Genomic DNA, 20932 nt, shown 5'->3' with positions numbered 1-20932 from the left:
AAGCATCTCAGTTTTGGACAGATTGAGTTGGAGGTAGTGTGAAGACATCCAAGAGGAAATTGCAGAGAAGCAGTTGGAAATCTGGTTGAGTAAAGAGGGAGAGATATCAGGAGAGGAAAGATAGATTTGGGTATCATCAGCATATAAGTGGTACTGGAATCCAAAGGAGGCTACAAGTTTTCCAAGGGAGGATGTTTATAGAGAGAAATGCAAAGCGGAGAGAGGCATAGGATCACAACTGAGAGAGGCATAGGATCACAAGATATGTTGTTAAAGGAAACTGAAAATGAGCAGTTTGAGAGATATGAGGCAAACTAGGAGAGGGCTGTGTCTCGAATGTCAAATGAATGTAGTATTTTTAGGAGGAGAGGATGGTCAACTGTGTCAAAGGCAGCGGACAGGTCAAGAAGAATTAGTAAGGAGTAGTGGCCTTTTGCTTTAGCTGATCATTTGTTACTTTAGTAAGAGCGGTTTCTGTTGAGTGATTAAGGTGGAAACCAGATTGTTGTGGATCAAGTAAGGAGTTAGTTGCAGAGTGTTCCATCTCTGCAACACTGGATATATATCAACAAACAAGTGTAGAACAGCACCAAAGGAATGGAGTGCCCGTGAAGACAGGTGAACTGCCCCTTCATCAAGTAGTAGTCCAAAACAAGGAAGGTGTCCACAGCTCTCCAATAGTAGAAATAATCTTTATTAGGACATATAAGTTAGCAACGTTTCGAGGTTAACACCTCTTAATCATGATTAAGAGATGTTAACCTCGAAACGTTGCTAACTTATATGTCCTAATAAAGATTATTTCTACTATTGGAGAGCTGTGGACACCTTCCTTGTTTTGGGCAACACTGGATATATAGGACAACTGAGTTAAGCTCTTACTTGGAGGAGTACAGCTATTACAATAGACCAAAACTCAATGTTGTCATGACATGAAATTCTACTGGGATTTCAACTTTTTCAACTCATAAGTACTCTGAGTGTGGGAAACAACATGACTGTTAACGTCTCTTGACTAACTCCCTTTTCAACATTTGGTTTTGCAGCTTTATTGTATATAACTTTTATAATCCTCAAAAATCTAATTTCCATATGATCCCAAAGGTTTTTGTTTGATATGTTCTCCATGTGAATACATTTAATTTTAAATGCATGTGAGTCCATGAAATGTCTAATTCTGTGCAGTAAAAAAATGTTTTAATATACTTTCATTATTTATTGTGTCCCCTTCCCTGTAATTTAATTAAAAAATGTGTTGGCTTCTCAAGACTCCTGACTTAACATTGCTATGTTCCACACGGTCACTAGTTCTAAACTCTGGTGACCCATTTATAATTGTCCCTAATTGGCCTCATCGGAGAAGGAAACCTAGATTACAACATGGTGGCACCCCCTAATGTATTCCCAATGACTAGGAGTATTAAATGTTTTAGATATTTCCGCTTTAAATACCTAAGCATTGGCCTTTCTTTATAGAGAGAGATGAGCAGATTCAGCAGCTTCATTTGTTTGGACATATTGAAAACAATAGATTGTGGTTTCAATAACAAAACCAGCTATGCAAAAATAAAACTAAGTGGGCAATTCCCTATACATTTAATACATTGCAATTGGTATGGGAACACATTAAGGGGAAATACATGTCACAATACATGTTCATTTAATTGGATCTAATGTGTTCAGTTGGATAAAGTCAATTGAGAAGCCGTAATAGTGTATTGTGGGGAAAAAAAACACTTCTCTGTGATATCTTTTTATATGTTTAATTATGTACTTTAATGAACTGTAGAATTACCTATTTTGTTTGTTTTATGTTTGTTACAGCATTGGGAATTTGCTCCTAATAGTGTACATTACTTATTAACTCTCTGGCAAAGAATGGTAGCATCAGTACCTTTTGTGAAGTCAACAGAGCCTCATCTTCTAGACACCTATGCACCAGAGGTGACAAAGGCATATATAACATCAAGGCTGGAATCTGTTCCTGTAGTAGTGAGGTATACTAAATTAGAAACGTGTTTATTGCAAGTATGTTATTTTTTCCTGTCTTGTTTTCTGTGTGCCGGTCTGTCTGTCTGTCTATCTAGTACAAGAATTGTAGTATTATGTTTGAGATCTGTAAAGTAAAAAATCAATCTGAGTCGTAGGACGCATACTACATGAGCTCCGGCTCTTAACATTGATTTTAGGAGTAATTCATAGTTTTATATGTAGTTCAGAAGCCTGGCTGAAGACCCTGACAAGACCTCTTTCCTACCAGCGCTATTACTCACGACTGGGACCCTAAGGGGCAAAACCTACTTTCAAACCAAGCTTTGAGATGGCCATGAGGCTACGGATTGCGGATTCAACTAATGAAAGCTTAGAAACGGAGATAGCGATGTGTGCAGCCCTTACCACTAGTGATCTTACTCCATATGTGGATAGCTGAGGAGAGCTAGTTGAACTCCTATGGACAATAATAAGCCCGGTTCTCTATGCTGGAAAATAAAAATGTCAGCCAGAGCAGATTGGGAAAAGCAAATTCTGCGAATCCTTGATACCTCCCTACAGCGCCTGGAGTTACATCTTCTCAGTGAACTGAAAGAGCTAACATCTAGCTATACAGACGCAAAGAGGCCGAACCGATAAGGACAATGTGTTACGGGCGTCTACCTATACTCCCATATCCAAGGAAGAGGATCTGCTCTATTCTGCAGAGGAGCGCCCACAGATAGCAGAATACGGAACACCAGATGTTCATCTTACTTCACGTCCCTGGAGGATCTAGTCCACCTTAACGTAGCGGCAGTAAGCTGTTTCCACAGGTAGGCCCACAGCAGGACTCTCCAATTGTTAACGAGGGAACTCCTTGTGTACCCTGTACAACTCGAGACAGCGAGATAGTCTTAGACCCAGCCGCAACCCAGATCACACCGTTACTCACCATGAAGCTGCTTCCCATTGATCTTTGGCCTGAAATGGAGCTACTGTCTAGGAGATCTCAGTCTCAAGTATTATTTAACCCAGAATACTTGCCTCACACTAGACCGGCCCTAGATGATGGCGTACTGTAAATTATATGGGGCATCTGCCGAGAAGACCAGCTTACAACTCTCACCGCTTATGTTAAAGCTGGAATAGGCTAAACATGGACTGACCCAGACCGCTTGACAGGCTAGTAGACTATATAGTATTGTCTTGGGACACAATTCTCTCTTACAGCCTACACCTCAACTGCATAGTCACCTACATTTAGTTTTAGATTTCTTAAATGGTTAAGCAACGTTTCGAGTTTAGTTTTGTTAACCAACAATTTATAACGTGCTAATTCATAATCTTTTCTTGAAATGTTTTATTTAATCTATAGGCTGAGAAACCGTTTTACCAGCAGTACAATGCTTTCAACGTTACTTGATGATCTCTGGGTTTTCTGGGGAAAGCAAATTCTATTTAGTTACTTTAGTATACTGTATGGTGTTTATTTTCATGTTTTCTTGTTCTATGTACATGGTAACTGGTTACACAATCTATTTTAGAGACTGATCCTTATTACTACAGGGAGTGCAGAATTATTAGGCAAGTTGTATTTTTGAGGATTAATTTTATTATTGAACAACAACCATGTTCTCAATGAACCCAAAAAACTAATTAATATCAAAGCTGAATAGTTTTGGAAGTAGTTTTTAGTTTGTTTTTAGTTATAGCTATTTTAGGGGGATATCTGTGTGTGCAGGTGACTATTACTGTGCATAATTATTAGGCAACTTAACAAAAAACAAATATATACCCATTTCAATTATTTATTTTTACCAGTGAAACCAATATAACATCTCAACATTCACAAATATACATTTCTGACATTCAAAAACAAAACAAAAACAAATCAGTGACCAATATAGCCACCTTTCTTTGCAAGGACACTCAAAAGCCTGCCATCCATGGATTCTGTCAGTGTTTTGATCTGTTCACCATCAACATTGCGTGCAGCAGCAACCACAGCCTCCCAGACACTGTTCAGAGAGGTGTACTGTTTTCCCTCCTTGTAAATCTCACATTTGATGATGGACCACAGGTTCTCAATGGGGTTCAGATCAGGTGAACAAGGAGACCATGTCATTAGATTTTCTTCTTTTATACCCTTTCTTGCCAGCCACGCTGTGGAGTACTTGGACGCGTGTGATGGAGCATTGTCCTGCATGAAAATCATGTTTTTCTTGAAGGATGCAGACTTCTTCCTGTACCACTGCTTGAAGAAGGTGTCTTCCAGAAACTGGCAGTAGGACTGGGAGTTGAGCTTGACTCCATCCTCAACCCGAAAAGGCCCCACAAGCTCATCTTTGATGATACCAGCCCAAACCAGTACTCCACCTCCACCTTGCTGGCGTCTGAGTCGGACTGGAGCTCTCTGCCCTTTACCAATCCAGCCACGGGCCCATCCATCTGGCCCATCAAGACTCACTCTCATTTCATCAGTCCATAAAACCTTAGAAAAATCAGTCTTGAGATATTTCTTGGCCCAGTCTTGACGTTTCAGCTTGTGTGTCTTGTTCAGTGGTGGCCGTCTTTCAGCCTTTCTTACCTTGGCCATGTCTTGTGCTTGTGCTTTTGGGCACTCCAGTGATGTTGCAGCTCTGAAATATGGCCAAACTGGTGGCATCTTGGCAGCTGCACGCTTGACTTTTCTCAGTTCTTGGGCAGTTATTTTGCGCCTTGGTTTTTCCACACGCTTCTTGCGACCCTGTTGACTATTTTGAATGAAACGCTTGATTGTTCGATGATCACGCTTCAGAAGCTTTGCAATTTTAAGAGTGCTGCATCCCTCTGCAAGATATCTCACTATTTTTGACTTTTATGAGCCTGTCAAGTCCTTCTTTTGACCCATTTTGCCAAAGGAAAGGAAGTTGCCTAATAATTATGCACACCTGATATAGGGTGTTGATGTCATTAGACCACACCCCTTCTCATTACAGAGATGCACATCACCTAATATGCTTAATTGGTAGTAGGCTTTCGAGCCTATACAGCTTGGAGTAAGACAACATGCATAAAGAGGATGATGTGGTCAAAATACTCATTTGCCTAATAATTCTGCACTCCCTGTATTTACTTCATGCTAGAAGCTAGGTGGCCGGATCTATTTGCGCAGACAACAGTTTAGCTAACAGCGAAGATTTCAGACCATCTATCTCTGACTTTAAACTACATACCCCTCCCTGAACCCATTTAGATTTTCTTTGAGTCACGAGTTTTTCCATATTGTAAACTATGTTATTACATACATTATGCTTATAGTGAATATTACTTCAGGTTGATGTTAAATTGCATAGAGGTTTGCAGTATTTATTATTTTTACATGCATAATGGGCTGTCTGCGGCCGGGACAGCATACAGTGAGTAGGTTGCACAATACAGCCAAACTTGCCCTTCAGGATATTGGTGCTTGCTACTACCCTGGTTTCAGATATAAACCTAATATTAGTATTAAAAGTCACTAATAATAGAGTTTAACTATTACAGGTTATAGTTTACGTTTGATATTACTTAAGACTCTCCCCTTTTAGTCAAGGTTTCATAATTAAACGGGTTATATCTGTCCCTAATTTTAAATTGTTTATAGTTGTATGGGCTGATACTTGTCCTTTCACATCTTCCTAAGTGGTAGTCCACTAAGCATATTGATTGGCCCACACCTAGATCTGATTTTATTACAGACAATCTATGGGGAACTTATCTGCCTACTTCCTCTACTTCATAGCTCCTACACTAGCGTGTTTAGTATTCTCTTGCACAGGAGTATCTCTTTATATTCCATATGCTCTTCATGTATTGTGAGTACTGGTACATTTCTTTTATGTAAATAACATTTAGGCACCTTTACTGGGGTGACACTCATATGTATATCTCCCCGACTGAGACGTCCCCACATGCTGGATAGCTTAAAATACTACAGTTTCTTAATACTGTACCACAGTTCCTCTTTCACAGCTGGAAACTCCCGACACTCGGTTAATACAATCTTCGCTAGCTTTTAAAATAAAAGTAAGGTATCTCCCCTTATCTTTTCCCACTCTACGTGATAGAGTGTGTCATATCCAATACCCCTTTCCCATCTCTGTCCAGTGGTGACAATTACCCCTGAGGGGAGATACAAATTATATACAACTTATATCCCTTTACCATATTGGTTAAGTGGTGACATGATCCCAGAAGGGTGGTACAGCCCACTGAACATCCTATATGGTCAAAATTTGATGCAGAGATCCTATGTCTCCTCACAATTTTTTTTATTTTTGCTTCCAGCCTTACAACTTTGAGTTTATGATAGCTCCCCCCCCCATTCCCCTATCACCACATTACCCCTTAGCCCCCTTCCTGACACCATTGAGCTTATCTCATAAGCAAAGGAAATTGAATCCTATAGAAACATTTATTTTATTTTTACATGACAACCACCTAATTCATTCACCAACAATACTTCTTTTCAGTGATCACATCAACTACCAGTTATAGATAGACTTTCAAGTGTGGACAACTCATTATCTGTAGTGAAGTGGAGTAGATGGATCTGTAAAAGGTCTATTATACCATTTCTATTATTTCTATATTACTTGTACACATGAGTTTATTCACTTGTACTTCTCTAGATGATGATGGTCTGTTGATGAGTGTAATTCCATGTTCGTAGTAGAACAAAATGTTACTCATGATGGTTGAAACTTATTTCACAATTTGTTGTTGATATATATAGTTAATGTTTTATACCTTACTAAGCCCAAAAGCGGCTATAGATTAAATTTACTACCTCCATTGAGTATTTATATTTCTTTCATGTAATTGGCAAGAGTCCATAAGCTAGTGACGTATGGGATATACAATCCTACCAGGAGGGGCAAAGTTTCCCAAACCCCAAAACGCCCACAAATACACCCCTCAACACACCCACAATTCAGTTTTACAAACTTTGCCTTACTTTGAAGTAAGTTTGTGCTAAGATTTCTACGTTGACATGCGCTTCTCAGCATTTTGAAGCCCGATTCCTCTCAGAGTACAGCGAATGTCAGAGGGACGTGGAGAGTATCACCTATTGAATGCAATGATTTTCCTAACGGGGGTCTTTTTCATAGGTTCTCTGTTATCGGTTGTAGAGATTCATCTCCTACCATCCCTTTTCAGATCGACGATATACTCTCATATACCATTAACTCTACTGATAACTGTTTCAGTACTGGTTTGGCTATCTGCTATATTATTATTATTGGTTATTTGTAGAGCGCCAACAGATTCTGCAGCGCTATAAACAAAGGGGGAGTACAACAAAACAATTATAGGGTAGAGGGCCCTGCCAAGAGTTGCACTGTTGTAGTCAGCTCTTAAGAAGGTGAACTACAAACAGCTGGACTTTTAGGCTTACATGCTAAGAGGGTTCAGGGGATTGCAGGGGAGCAGAGGAACTTGTATTAGGAAAGGTTAGCGTAGGTTGTATGCGTCCCTGAACAGTAGAGTCTTTAGGGAGCACTTGAAGCTTTTAAAACTAGAGGAGAGTCTTGTGGAGCGAGGCAGAGAGTTCCATAAGATGGGAGCCAGTCTGGAGAAGTCCTGTAAACGGGAGTGTGATGAGGTGACAAGAGAGGAGGAGAGTAGGAGGTCATGAGCAGAGCGAAGGGGACGGGAGGGAGAGTATCTGGAGACAAGGTCTGAGATGTAGGGGGGAGCAGTGCAGTTGAGGGCTTTGTATGTAAGAGTGAGAGTTTTGTGTTTGATCCTAGAGGCAAGAGGAAGCCAGTGAAGGGATTGGCAGAGAGGTGCAGCAGATGAAGAGCGACGTGTAAGGAAGATGAGTCTGGCATTTATTATGGATTGTAAAGGAGCTAGGCGGCAGGTGGGGAGACCAGAGAGGACAGAGTTGCAGTAATCAAGGCGGGAAAGAATGAGAGAGTGGATTAAAATCTTAGTTGTGTCTTGTGTAAGGAAGTGTCTAATTTTAGAGATGTTTTTAAGGTGAAAGCGGCAGGCTGTAGCCAAGGACTGAATGTGAGGAGTGAAGGAAAGATCTGAGTCAAGGGTGACCCCGAGACATCGGGCATGCGGGGTAGGGGTAATGATGGAGTTGTCGACAGTTATAGAGATATTGGGGGTGGAGATTTTGGAAGAAGGGGGGAAAATGAGGAGCTCAGTTTTGGAGAGATTTAGCTTGAGGTAGTGAGAGGACATCCAGGAAGAGATGTGAGAAAGACAGTTAGTGACACGGGTTAGCAAGGAAGGAGATAGTTCTGGTGCAGAGAAGTAGATTTGGGTGTCATCAGCATACAAATGATATTGGAAACCGTGGGACTTAATAAGGGAACCTAGTGATGACGTATAGATTGAGAAGAGAAGGGGACAGAGGACAGAGCCTTGCGGTACTCCGACAGAAAGGGGTGACGGGGCAGAGGAGGCCCCAGAGAAGGCTACACTGAAAGTACGGTTTGACAGGTAGGAAGAGAGCCATGAAAGGGCTGTGTCACAGATGCCGAAGGATTGGAGGGTTTGGAGCAAAAGAGGGTGGTTGACAGTGTCAAAGGCTGCGGACAGATCAAGGAGGATAAGCAGAGAGAAGTGGCCTTTTGATTTAGCTGTAAGTAGGTCGTTGGTGACCTTAACAATAGCTGTCTCTGTGGAGTGATAGGGACGAAATCCAGATTGCAGCGAGTCAAGAAGGGAGTTTAATGTAAGGAAATGGGATAGGCGTGCATATACTAGTTTTTCGAGGAGCTTTGAAGCAAGAGGGAGGAGGGAAATTGGGCGGTAGTTGGATGGGGAGGTAGGATCAAGGGAAGGTTTTTTGAGGATAGGTGTGACCAGTGCATGTTTCAATGATGAGGGAAATGTACCAGTACTGAGGGAGAGGTTGAAAATGTGTGTTAGTATAGGGGTAAGGGTAGCAGAGAGAGAGGGGAGCAGCTGTGAGGGGATAGGGTCAAGGGGACAGGTAGTGAGGTGAGAGCGCAGTATAAGTGCTGAAACTTCTTCCTCAGTAACAGGGGAGAATGAACTAAGTTTCAGGTTATGAGGGTTGTGGTTGAGTGAGAGTATTTAAGGGGGGAGAGAATGGAATTGTGTTGAGAGCTGATTTCATGTCTGATGGAATCAATTTTGTTAATGAAGTGACTGGCAAAGTCTTGAGCTGACAGAGAAGTTGTAATTGGAAGTGGGGGAGGGCGGAGGAGAGTATTGAAAGTGGAGAACAGACGTTTTGGGTTTGAAGAAAGATTAAAGATAAGAGTAGAGAAGTAGTGTTGCTTGTGGAGATTAAGGGCAGAGTAGTAGGAGTTCAAGATGAATTTGTAATGAAGAAAATCAGCTGAACTCCGTGATTTTCTCCAATGCCGTTCAGCAGTACGGGAACATCTGCGTAGGTACCGTGTCAGAGGAGTATGCTAGGCCTGGGGATGAGTGTGTGATTCCCTAGCAGTGGTAAGAGGGGCGAGATTGTCAAGGACGGATATAAGGGTGGAATTATAGTGGCAGATAGATTGTTCAGGGCAGGAAAAGGAGGAGAAGGATGAGAGGAGCGGTTGAAGGGAATTAGCAAGTTGTTGCTGATCTAAAGACCTAATGCTTCTGTGAAGTTTGGTGTGATGAGTAGAGTTGTAGGAAGGGATGATATGTTGCAGGTAAGGAGATGGTGGTCAGAAAGAGGAAAAGGGGAGTTTGAGAAGTTTGAGAGAGTGCATTGATAGCTAAAGATCAGGTCAAGGGAGTGACCGTCTTTGTGAGTGGGAGAATCGGTCCATTGTGACAGACCGAAAGAGGAAGTGAGTTGCAGAAGTTGTTTAGCAGATGAGGCAGTGGGATTGTTAAGGGGGATGTTGAAGTCGCCAAGAATGAGGGCAGGGGTGTCTGAGGAAAGGAAATAAGGAAGCCAGGCAGCAAAGTGATCTAAAAATTGAGTTGGGGAGCCAGGGGGGTGGTATATGACTGCAACACGTATAGAGAGGGGAGAGAATAACCGAATCATGTGTGCTTCAAATGAAGAAAATGTGAGTGAAGAAAAGGGCAGTATTTGTTGGAAGGTGCAACGAGAGGAAAGTAAAATACCGACACCACCTCCTTGTCTATTGCCAGACCTAGGAGTGTGGGTGAAATGGAGACCCCCATGTGACAGTGCAGCAGTGGATGCTGTGTCTGAAGTAGAGAGCCAGGTTTCTGTAAGAGCCAGAAGGTTAAGAGAGTGGGAGATAAAGAGATCATGGATAGAAGTTAACTTGTTGCAGACAGAGCGAGAGTTCCAGAGTGCACAAGTGAAGGGGGAGGGGTTTTTAGATGTAAGAGGAATGAGATTAAGGTTACCAGAGTTTAGTTTATGAAGTCTATTGAAAGGCACACAAGGATGTGAAAGGTTAGGAGGTTGTGAGGGACCAGGATTAGGGGAGATGTCGCCAGCAGCTAGTATGAGCAAGAGGGAGAGTGACATGAGATGAGAAGCAGATTTGCAGTAATGAGACTGTTGTTTAACTGAAGTGCAGGGGGGAGAGAGAGTATTTAGGAATAAGTAGAGTTCATGAGTACAAAAGTAAGGTGAGTATAAGAGAGATGGGCTAATGAACAGTGCAGGTGGAGAGGGAGAAGGAGTAACTGAGTAATGTAGTTTGTTGTAGAGACAAGAGGTAGCAAAAAGGAATATGAAGATATTGAACATTATTCTGAAAGTGGGAACCAAGTAAACACATAAGACACAGTGTTACAGCAGCACTTGCAAAAGGATACAATGATATACATAAAACATAGTATTACAAGAGTACTTGCCTTTTGTCTTGCCCCTTGCAAAATCCTTGTTCAATTCTTGTATAATTCTTAAAAATTGATGCCTCACTTATAAAATGTTCACTTTGAAAATGTGAACATATGCTATTGTTAAAAAGTACACAGCCCTGTTACCAATGCACACACCCCTGTGCAAATATATGGATGGGTGTCTTTTGGTAAGTATGTTTTTATTTTTTAAAGACACCTCAGCTATGGTTTGGCATTTTATGCATTTATATAAAGTTCTAAATATATGTATTGTACTTATATTTGCCATGAGTCAGGTTCATGTAATTCCTTTTGCAGATTGTCAGTTTCATATTTGGGAAAAGTTAATATTAAGAAATATTTTTCTTACCTGGGGTTTAGTCTTTTTTTCAATTGACTACTTTGTTTCAAATTGCGGGCTGACTTAGGCTTGGGGGTGCGCCAAATGCTGCACTTTATTGCGTCATTCTTGGCGCAAGAATTTTTTCCCATTCCTGAAACTGTCATATAAGGAAATTGATAATTTTTTCCTTTTACATTTTGCAAGATGTCTCAATCTGATCCTGCCTTAGAAGTATCTGTTGGAACTTTGCTGCCTGACATCGGTTATACCAAAGCTAAGTGCATTTGTTGTAAAATTGTGGAGATTATTTCTCCTAATGTCATTTGTATTAGTTGTCATGATAAACTTTTACATGCAGATAGTGTGTCCATCAGTAATAGTACATTGCCGGTTGCAGTTCCTTCAACTTCTAATGTACATGATATACCTATGAATTTTAAAGAATTTGTTACTGATTCTATTCAGAAGGCTTTGTCTGCATTTCCACCTTCTAATAAACGTAAGAGGTCTTTTAAAACTTCTCATAATGTTGATGAAATTTCAAATGACCGACAACATAATGAATTATCCACATCTGATGAGGATCTCTCTGATTCAGAAGATCCTTCCTCAGAGGAAAAATCTACTTATTTATTTACTACTTATTTATTTAAAATGGAGTATATGCGTTCTTTGTTAAAAGAAGTGTTAATTACTTTGGATATTGAGGAAGCTAGTCCTCTTGATATTAAAACCACTAAACGTTTAAATGCTGTTTTTAACCCCTTAACGACGCATGTCGTACAGGGTACGTCGCACACAACCTGGTCTTTAAAGACCAGCGACGTACCATGTACAACCTTAGGGTTTAAGGCGGCTGGAAGCGATCCTGATCGCTTCCAGCCGCTTTCCGGTTATTGCAGTGATGCCTCTACATCGAGGCATCCTGCAATAACTCTCCTTGGCCATCCGATGCAGAGAGAGCCACTCTGTGGCCCTCTCTGCACCGGACATCGATGGCTGGTATCGTTGGTGGGTGGGAGCCAGTCTGGGAGGCGGGTGGGCGGCCATCGATGGGCCGTGTGATGTGGAGGGGGGTGGGATCGCCGGGGAGCGCGCTCGGGAAAGGGTAGGGAACGGGTAGGGAGCAGGTGGGAACCGCTACACTGCAGAAAAAAATTTGAGCAGAAAGTGGTTAACAAAATAAATAATAAAAATGATCTAAGGGATCTCGGAGGGAGGAAGGTGGGGGGGGGCAAGCTACACTACAGAAAAATTATAAAAAATAATAATAAAAAATATATTTTATTGTAAACTAAGTACTGGCAGACAGCTGCCAGTACCCAAGATGGCTATCAATACGTTAGAGGGGGAGGGTTAGAGAGCTGTTTGAGGGGGGATCAGGGAGGTTGGGGGCTAAGGGGGGATCCTAAACATCAGCATATGTAAATATGCAAAAAAATACCTTTTATTTTAGCACTGGCAGACTTTCTGCCAGTACTTAAGATGGCGGGGACAATTGTGGGGTGGGGGAGGGAAGAGAGCTATTTGGGAGGGATCAGGGGGTGTGATATGTCAGGTGGGAGGCTGATCTCTACATTAAAGCTAAAATTAACCCTGCAAGCTCCCTACAAACTCCCTAATTAACCCCTTCACTGCTGGGCATAATACACGTGTGGTGCGCAGCTGCATTTAGCGGCCTTCTAAATACCAAGAAGCAACGCCAAAGCCATATATGTCTGCTATTTCTGAACAAAGGGGGTCACAGAGAAGCTTTTACAACCATTTGTGCCATAATTGCACAAGCTGTTTGTAAATAATTTCAGTGAGAAACCTAAAATTGTGAAAAAATTTAAGTTTTTTTTCCATTTGATCTCATTTGGCGGTGAAATGGTGGCATGAAATATACCAAGATGGGCCTAGATCAATATTTGGGGTTGTCTACTACACTACACTAAAGCTAAAATTAACCCTAGAACCTCCCTACATGCTCCCTAATTAACCCCTTCACTGCTGGGCATAATACACGTGTGGTGCGCAGCGGTATTTAGGGGCCTTCTAATTACCAAGAAGCAACGCCAAAGCCATATATGTCTGCTATTTCAGAACAAAGGGGGTCACAGAGAAGCTTTTACAACCATTTGTGCCATAATTGCACAAACTGTAAATAATTTCAGTGAGAAACCTAAAGTTTGTGAAAAAGTGAACTATTTTTTTTATTTGATCTCATTTGGCGGTGAAAGGGTGGCATGAAATATACCAAAATGGGCCTAGATCAATACTTTAGGATGTCTGCTAAAAAAAATATATACATGTCAAGGGATATTCAGGGATTCCTGAAAGATATCAGTGTCCCAATGTAACTAGCGCTAATTTTGAAAAAAAGTGGTTTGGAAATAGCAAAGTGCTACTTGTATTTATTGCCCTATAACTTGCAAAAAAAGCAAAGAACATGTGAACATTGGGTATTTCTAAACTCTGGACAAAATTTAGAAACTATTTAGCATGGGTGTTTTTTGGTGGTTGTGGATGTGCAACAGATTTTGGGGGTCAAAGTTAGAAAAAGTGTGTTTTTTCCCATTTTTTCCTAATATTTTATAATTTTTTTATAGTAAATTATAAGTTATGATGAAAATAATGGTATCTCTAGAAAGTCCATTTAATGGCAAGAAATACGGTATATAAAATGTATGGGTACAGTAAATGAGTAAGAGGAAAATTACAGCTAAACACAAACACCGCAGAAATGTAAAAATAGCCCTGGTCCTTAAGGGAAAGAAATTGAAAAATGGCCTTGTCCTTAAGGGGTTAAACCTCCTGTGGTTACTCCAGAGGTTTTTCCTATTCCTGATGCTATTTCTGATATGATTTCTAAGGAATGGAATAAGCCGGATACTCCTTTTAATCCTTCTGCAAGGTTTAAAAAATTGTATCCTTTACCAGCAATTTCAATAGAGTTTTGGGAAAGATCCCCAAAGTTGATGGGGCTATTTCTACTCTTGCTAAACGAACCACTATTCCTATGGAAGATAGTACTTCCTTTAAAGATCCTTTAGATAGGAACCTTGAATCTTATCTAAGGAAAGCCTATTTATATTCAGGTCATCTTCTTAGGCCTGCAATTTCTTTGGCTGATGTTGCAGCTGCTTCAACTTTTTGGTTGGAGAATTTAGCGCAACAAGAATTGGATTCTGACTTATTTAGCATTGTTCGTTTACTACAACATGCTAATCATTTTATTTGTGATGCTATTTTTGATATTATAAAAATTGATGTTAGAGCCATGTCTTTAGCTATTTTAGCTAGAAGAGCTTTGTGGCTTAAATCTTGGAATGATGATATGACATCTAAGTCTAGATTATTATCTCTTTCTTTCCAAGGTAATTATTTATTTGGTTCTCAGGGGGGAAGGGAGTTTTTTTGCCTCAGGATAAAAAACCTAAGGGTAAATCTAAGGTTTCTAATCGTTTTCGTTCCTTTCGTCAAAATAATGAACAGAAATCTAATCCTTCCCCCAAGGAATCTGTTTCCAATTTGAAGCCTCCCTCAAATTGGAATGAATCCAAGCCTTTTAAGAAACCAAAGTCAGCCCCTAAGTCTGCATGAAGGTGCGGCCCTCATTCCAGCACAGCTGGTAGGGGGCAGATTAAGGTTTTTCAAGGATGTTTGGGCAAGTTCTGTCCAAAATCAATGGATTCAGAGCATTGTCTCTCAGGGGTACCGAATAGGATTCAGAGTAAGACCTCCTGTGAGAAGATTTTTTCTCTCACGCATCCCAGTGAATCCAGTAAAAGCCCAGGCTTTCCTGAAGTGTGTTTCAGACCTGGAGGTTTCAGGGGTAATCATGCTGGTTCCTTTTCAGGAACAAGGTCTGGGGTTTTATTCAAATCTATTCATTGTCCCAAAGAAAGAAAATTCTTTCAGACCAGTTCTGGATCTGAAAATTTTGAATCGTTATGTAAGAGTACCAACTTTCAAGATGGTGACTATAAGGACTATTCTGCCTTTTGTTCAGTGAGGACATTATATGTCCACAATAGACTTGCAGGATGCATACCTTCATATTCCGATTCATCCAGAACATTATCAGTTCCTGAGATTCTCTTTTCTAGACAAGCATTACCAATTTGTTGCTCTTCCTTTTGGCCTAGCAACAGCTCCAAGAATCTTTTCAAAAGGTTCTGGGTGCCCTACTCTCTGTAATCAGAGAACAGGGTATTGCGGTGTTTCCTTATTTGGACGATATCTTGGTACTAGCTCAGTCTTTACATTCTGCAGAATCTCACACGAATCAACTAGTGTTGTTTCTTTGAAAATATGGTTGGAGGATCAATTTACCAAACAGTTTTTTGATTCCTCAGACAAGGGTCACCTTTTTAGGCTTCCTGATAAATTTAGTGTCCATGACTCTGTCTCTAACAGACAAGAGATGTTTGAAATTGGTTGCAGTATGTCGGCACCTTCAGTCTCAGTCATTCCCTTCAGTGGCTATGTGCATGGAAGTTTTAGGCCTCATGATTGCAGCATCGGACGCGATTCCTTTTGCTCATTTTCACATGAGACCTCTCCAGCTTTCCATGCTGAATCAATGGTGCCGGGATTATACAAAGATATCACAATTAATATCCTTAAATCCCAATGTTTGACACTCTCTGATGTGGTGGTTAAATCACCAGCGTTTAGTTCAAGGGGCCTCTTTTGTTCGACCAACCTTGACTGTGATCACAACAGATGCGAGTCTTTCAGGTTGGGGAGCTGTCTGGGGATCTCTAACAGCACAAGCGGTTTGGAAATCTCAAGAGGCAAGATTACCAATCAATATTTTAGAACTCCGTGCAATTCTCAGAGCTCTTCAGTTTTGGCCTCTGTTGAAGAGAGAACCGTTCATTTGTTTTCAGACAGACAATATCACAATGGTGGCATATGTCAATCATCAGGGTGGGACTCACAGTCCCCAAGCTATGAAAGAAGTATCTCGGATACTTGTTTGGGCGGATTCCAGCTCCTGTCTAATATCTGCGGTTCATATCCCAGGTGTAGACAATTGGGAGGCAGATTATCTCAGTCGTCAGACTTTACCTCCAGGGGAGTGGTGTCTCCAGCCGGATGTGTTTTCTCAGATTGTTCAGATGTGGGGCCTTCCAGAGATAGATCTCATGGCCTCTCATCTAAACAAGAAACTTCCCAGATACCTGTCCAGGTCCAGCGATGTTCAGGTGGAAGCAGTGGATGCGCTGACACTTCCTTGGTGTTATCATCCTGCTTACATTTTCCTGCCTCTAGTTCTTCTTCCAAGAGTGATCTCTAAAATCATCATGGAACAATCGTTTGTGTTGCTGGTGGCTCCGGCATGGCCACACAGGTTTTGGTATGCGGATCTTGTTCGGATGTCCAGTTGCCAACCTTGGCCACTTCCGTTAAGGCCGGACCTACTGTCTCAAGGCATTGCACAAGCAGTTCACAAGCATACGATGTCGGCATTTATTGATGTGCGGTGGACATGATATGCTACATCGTATCATGTCTGTCCACACTTTAATAAATTGGCCCCTACATATCAACATAAACATTTCTCAAGACACAAAAACACACTACATAGCAACATAAACATCAAGATAAAATTTGTCTCACCATACCGATGAGACTAATTAGAATATCTTGCCTGGGCAGCGATGTTTTGAATATCAGACCCTTTGACACTTATAGTTCTTATATAAGGGTAGATGCAGCAAATAAACAATTGCAACTGGTAGGAAATAGTACAATAATAGGACTTCCGTTGGGATTCCTCAAGGAAAAGAGAAACACTTAATTGTGTTATCTGTGGTTTAATTCAAGCAATTAGGAACAAATAAAAGGTACTCACATACTTCAGAGCTATATTTCAGCTCTGAGACTAAGTGCTTGATACAAACTCCAATGGCAAAAGCAAGTATAACATAATTAAGTTTTTCTCTTTTCTTTGAGGAATTCCAATGGAAGTCCTATTTTTGGACTCTTTGCTACCAGTTGCAATTGTGTAATTGCGGCAAGCACCCTAACATAAGTACTTTAAGTGCCTAATTGTTTATGTTTATCCACTTTTTTATTTTTATCTTACAATCCTTTGTTTTAAATCTAGCAGCCAAATCAAAAATTTAGGAGCTTGAAATTTTCAGTTATTTTTGCTTACCCTAGCGTCAGGGATCAGCAACCATGGCTCTCCAGTTGTTTTAGAACTACATTTCCCATGATGCTTAAGTGCCTAAGCATCATGGGAAATGTAGTTTTAAAACACTAGCTGATACTCACCAATAAGAGGAGTAAATGGCAGATATTTACACTTACCCTTTTAAAACCATAAAGGTGGCTCCATTTACTGACATATTATTGCCTCTGACCATCTTTGGATAAATAGGACTAAGGTCCTACTTTTCCTTTCTAACCTGGAAAGTGTATGTAGGCTGGTGAGTAACTGACTGATCTTCTGGAGGATCATGGGCAAGTTGAGCTCTGTCATTCTATGCCCTGGTATGCAGGTTTGTGTTAACAGACTTTTCTTGTGGCCATATAGATTAAATGTGCGCATGTATGAAACACGGTACCTGCTATTCCTTTTATTTAGATGATAGAGCCTGCTCAGACATCTGATAACCAAGGGAGATATGCCTCTAAAGTTGAAAACTGGCACATTTACTTGTGTTGCTCAGCTAAGTAGTGTTCTGTTGAGTTTATTTATCTGATACAAATGCTATCTTTATTTATTTTACTTTTGTAGCCCTGAGCCCAGAAAAATTCTTATTAAAAAATCTGTGTGCTTTGCCCAGTAATCATGCACAAGATGATAATCATGTGTGTCTTGGACACACACATTTGTGATGGAAATTTCTAGAAAATATCCCTACAATATTTTTGCATTGCGCCACTTAATCTAGTATTACGCATAGTTAAAATTCTTAATTTGAATATAATTATATGTACAGATTTACACCAAGTAGCACTATTTTTGCACAGTAGCATTTGCTGAATGCCAGGCATATGGTGTTTACAAATCTGGTAAGACATGGTCTACAGTAATGGCACTGCAACCTACATTCTTGCTTCAAGGTTAATTTATTGGGAGGCTGCTTTGGAGCCCTTACAGTGCAGGTTCACTCATGTGTGCCTGATTACCGCAAGTTAAAAAGCAGCCATTTCAGAGTTGCCAGAGTTAAATCATCCTGATCTTTCAGGGTTCTTGACAGGTCTTTCCAAAGTAATAAATGCAGCCAGTGTATGCTCTCTATTCATTAAAAGTCACAGACAGGTTCCCTAGCTGGGAACTTTGCCAGCCTGTCTTATAATAAATGGGGCCCATTAAGTTTTACCATTCTTGTTTTCTGTGTTTTTAAGAAAGGATTAGGCACCCTCATTTATAAAAGAGCAATGGGTTTATCTTTCTCTTTTGGACAGCAGATGCAGTTTTGTAATATAAGGAGATTTAGTGTTCAGAAAAACATAATTTTACTCTTTCTGTGATAAAGGACATAGTACACTCTACTTAACCCACCAGATTAAGTTACAACCATGGCATTGATGACCAAATATTTTATGTAAGAGCTTTTTTGTCAAATTTTAAAAAAAGAATAAAAAAAAAGAACCCCCCCATTATGAGTAGATTTACATTTAGACTAATAGTTACTGCACATCTCAAGGGGCTAACTGTTAGAATTTAAGAACATGACAGTTGTTATTCCACATTTTGTAAATTCACCACTCCCAGTAGACCCAAAGGTATTGTGCAGTGTTTGCACTGACAAGTACCATGACTCGATTATAAAATAGAAAAGCTGGCTTACTCCAAGTCAACCTTTTTGTAGCAGGTGTCCATGCCAGAATAAATATTTGCCCTAAGTACCCAAACTGCAATGTGTAAATTCTGTAGGGTTAAAAAATAAGAGGCAATTGTGCATATCCCAGAATGTGACACATTGGTATCAAATATATTTTCTTTTTTTCAGGAGTTTATTTTAAGACACACACAATACACACATAAAATATGATGGGGGAAAAAATATTGTTTATCACATTTCTGCATTTAACTTCATCACATATAAAGCTCAGAGAGCTCATTTCATCGAGAATACTTTAACTGGCACATTTCACTGTGACATATTTTCCTTGTGATATCTCATCTACAGTCCTCAAATTTCCATAATCAAATTCTAAGGAATTCCCTATGTAAGTACAGGTGAGTCAGTCACTGTGAGTCAGGGAAATACAATCTGTTACGGTGCTTGAGGGTAGAATCTGAGAAAAACTGATTTATATCATACATTAAATGTTTACATTATCTGCATCAGAGCAGAAAATATTGAAAGAGCAAGCCACTGAGTACATCCAGCCAATGCTCCAGGTACCCCCAGTGGTGCATGTACCACGGGTTGAGAAACAAGGCAAAAGCTTAAAATATCAGCAGTCCCTAGCATTATTAGATCAGATTAATACCTTGTTTCCTCACATTGTTTTTCAATGGTCAGACATTACCTACCCTATTTTTATTATTTGGAGGAGCCAATCTGGACTTTAGCCTACAGAAGACAGGGCTTGCCACGCAATTGCTTGGCTTAAATTACAGGGAAAAGGGGCAAATCAAATAATTTAATAGCAACCATAAAACAACTATGAATAATTAATTTGTTTCCCAGGAGTTCTATATCAGGCTTCAATTTTTCATTGTAGTCCTCACAAGATTATGATGGCAGCCTAACTTCTAAGTGAACATGGTTGGAATATCTAGCTCTAGTAATTAGAACTTTGCTTCAAGCAGAGAAAAAATGTACTTCTCCGTCTATATCAGAAGGGATATTTCTTTTTTCAAAACAGATGATCCAACATACATCAAACTTTAAGCTATGCCATCTTTTGGATTTTTTACATGATAGTTATCTTCATGGCCTTGGTCCAAGTTCAAGTCTCTGCTATTTCAGCTATTTCACAAATGACATGGATGGTCATGCAGTTTTTTTGGCATTGGCTCATATCCATCTTTCAAAATGATCTGTTACACCTCCTTAGGATCCACCAATGATACTTAAAGCTTAGTTGAAAGCGATCTTTTAGCATTATGTAAGGATTCTTTCTGGCTTGTATTGCTTAAATCAATTTTCTTGCTAACTATTACTTCTGTTGGATGAATTAGAACTGCAAGCTCTATCAGTAGAAGAATTGTTGGCGCTCTACAAATAACAAATAATAATAAAAACAGGGATCAAGTTGAGCGGGAACGCATGGGAATGGAGTTCCTGCACTATTTTTGCAGGTGGAATTAATTTCCCCCTAGACAGAGAACAGAAAGCTTCAGTAAACACTGCTGCTGGTGGGAGGAGCTGGAGCACAGTCTGGTTAGAGGGATAGTGAGATCCTCTAGTAATGGGCATTAACACTTCCTACAATACACTAATTTCATACCTGTCAGCGGTCCTTCTGTTTAATCGAATTGGTTGACATTTTTTTGCAACCTCTTGTGCTGGCACTTTCCAGTTACATACAGGATACTACATCTTTCATCAAACAAACACAGGGTGTACCTTGGAAATCATATTATACCCTGATTTCGATGGATGTCTCCTCTCTATACACGTCTATCCCCCATGACAGGGGTTTAGATGCGCTGGAGTTCTTTTTGAGACACAGGTCCAACTATGACGAAGCCACTATAGTTTTTTTACTTATGGCTACCGAATACTTATTAACACACAACTATTTTCTTTTGAAGGTCATTTCTATCTCCAAAGATGTGGAACGCCTATGGGCGCTACATTTGCGCCATCGTACGCCAACCTTTTTTTAGGTTGGTGGGAGCTCTTCCACATCTTTAGAGATAGAAACCCTTTT

General features: G+C 40.3%; 1 protein-coding gene across 1 annotated transcript in view; it reads left to right on the top strand.

Moving 5' to 3' along the window:
- The window catches only part of RANBP17 (RAN binding protein 17), a 1312934-nt gene that overhangs the window by 179084 nt on the left and 1112918 nt on the right, over nt 1–20932 (top strand). The window contains exon 11 of the mRNA XM_053718559.1: nt 1825–1997. Coding sequence (XP_053574534.1) covers nt 1825–1997 — 173 coding nt within the window. The remainder of the gene's footprint in view (nt 1–1824; nt 1998–20932) is intronic.

The sequence above is a fragment of the Bombina bombina genome, chromosome 6 (assembly GCF_027579735.1).
Source record: "Bombina bombina isolate aBomBom1 chromosome 6, aBomBom1.pri, whole genome shotgun sequence".
Taxonomy (NCBI): domain Eukaryota; kingdom Metazoa; phylum Chordata; class Amphibia; order Anura; family Bombinatoridae; genus Bombina; species Bombina bombina.
This window is presented reverse-complemented; position numbering and strand designations above follow the sequence as displayed.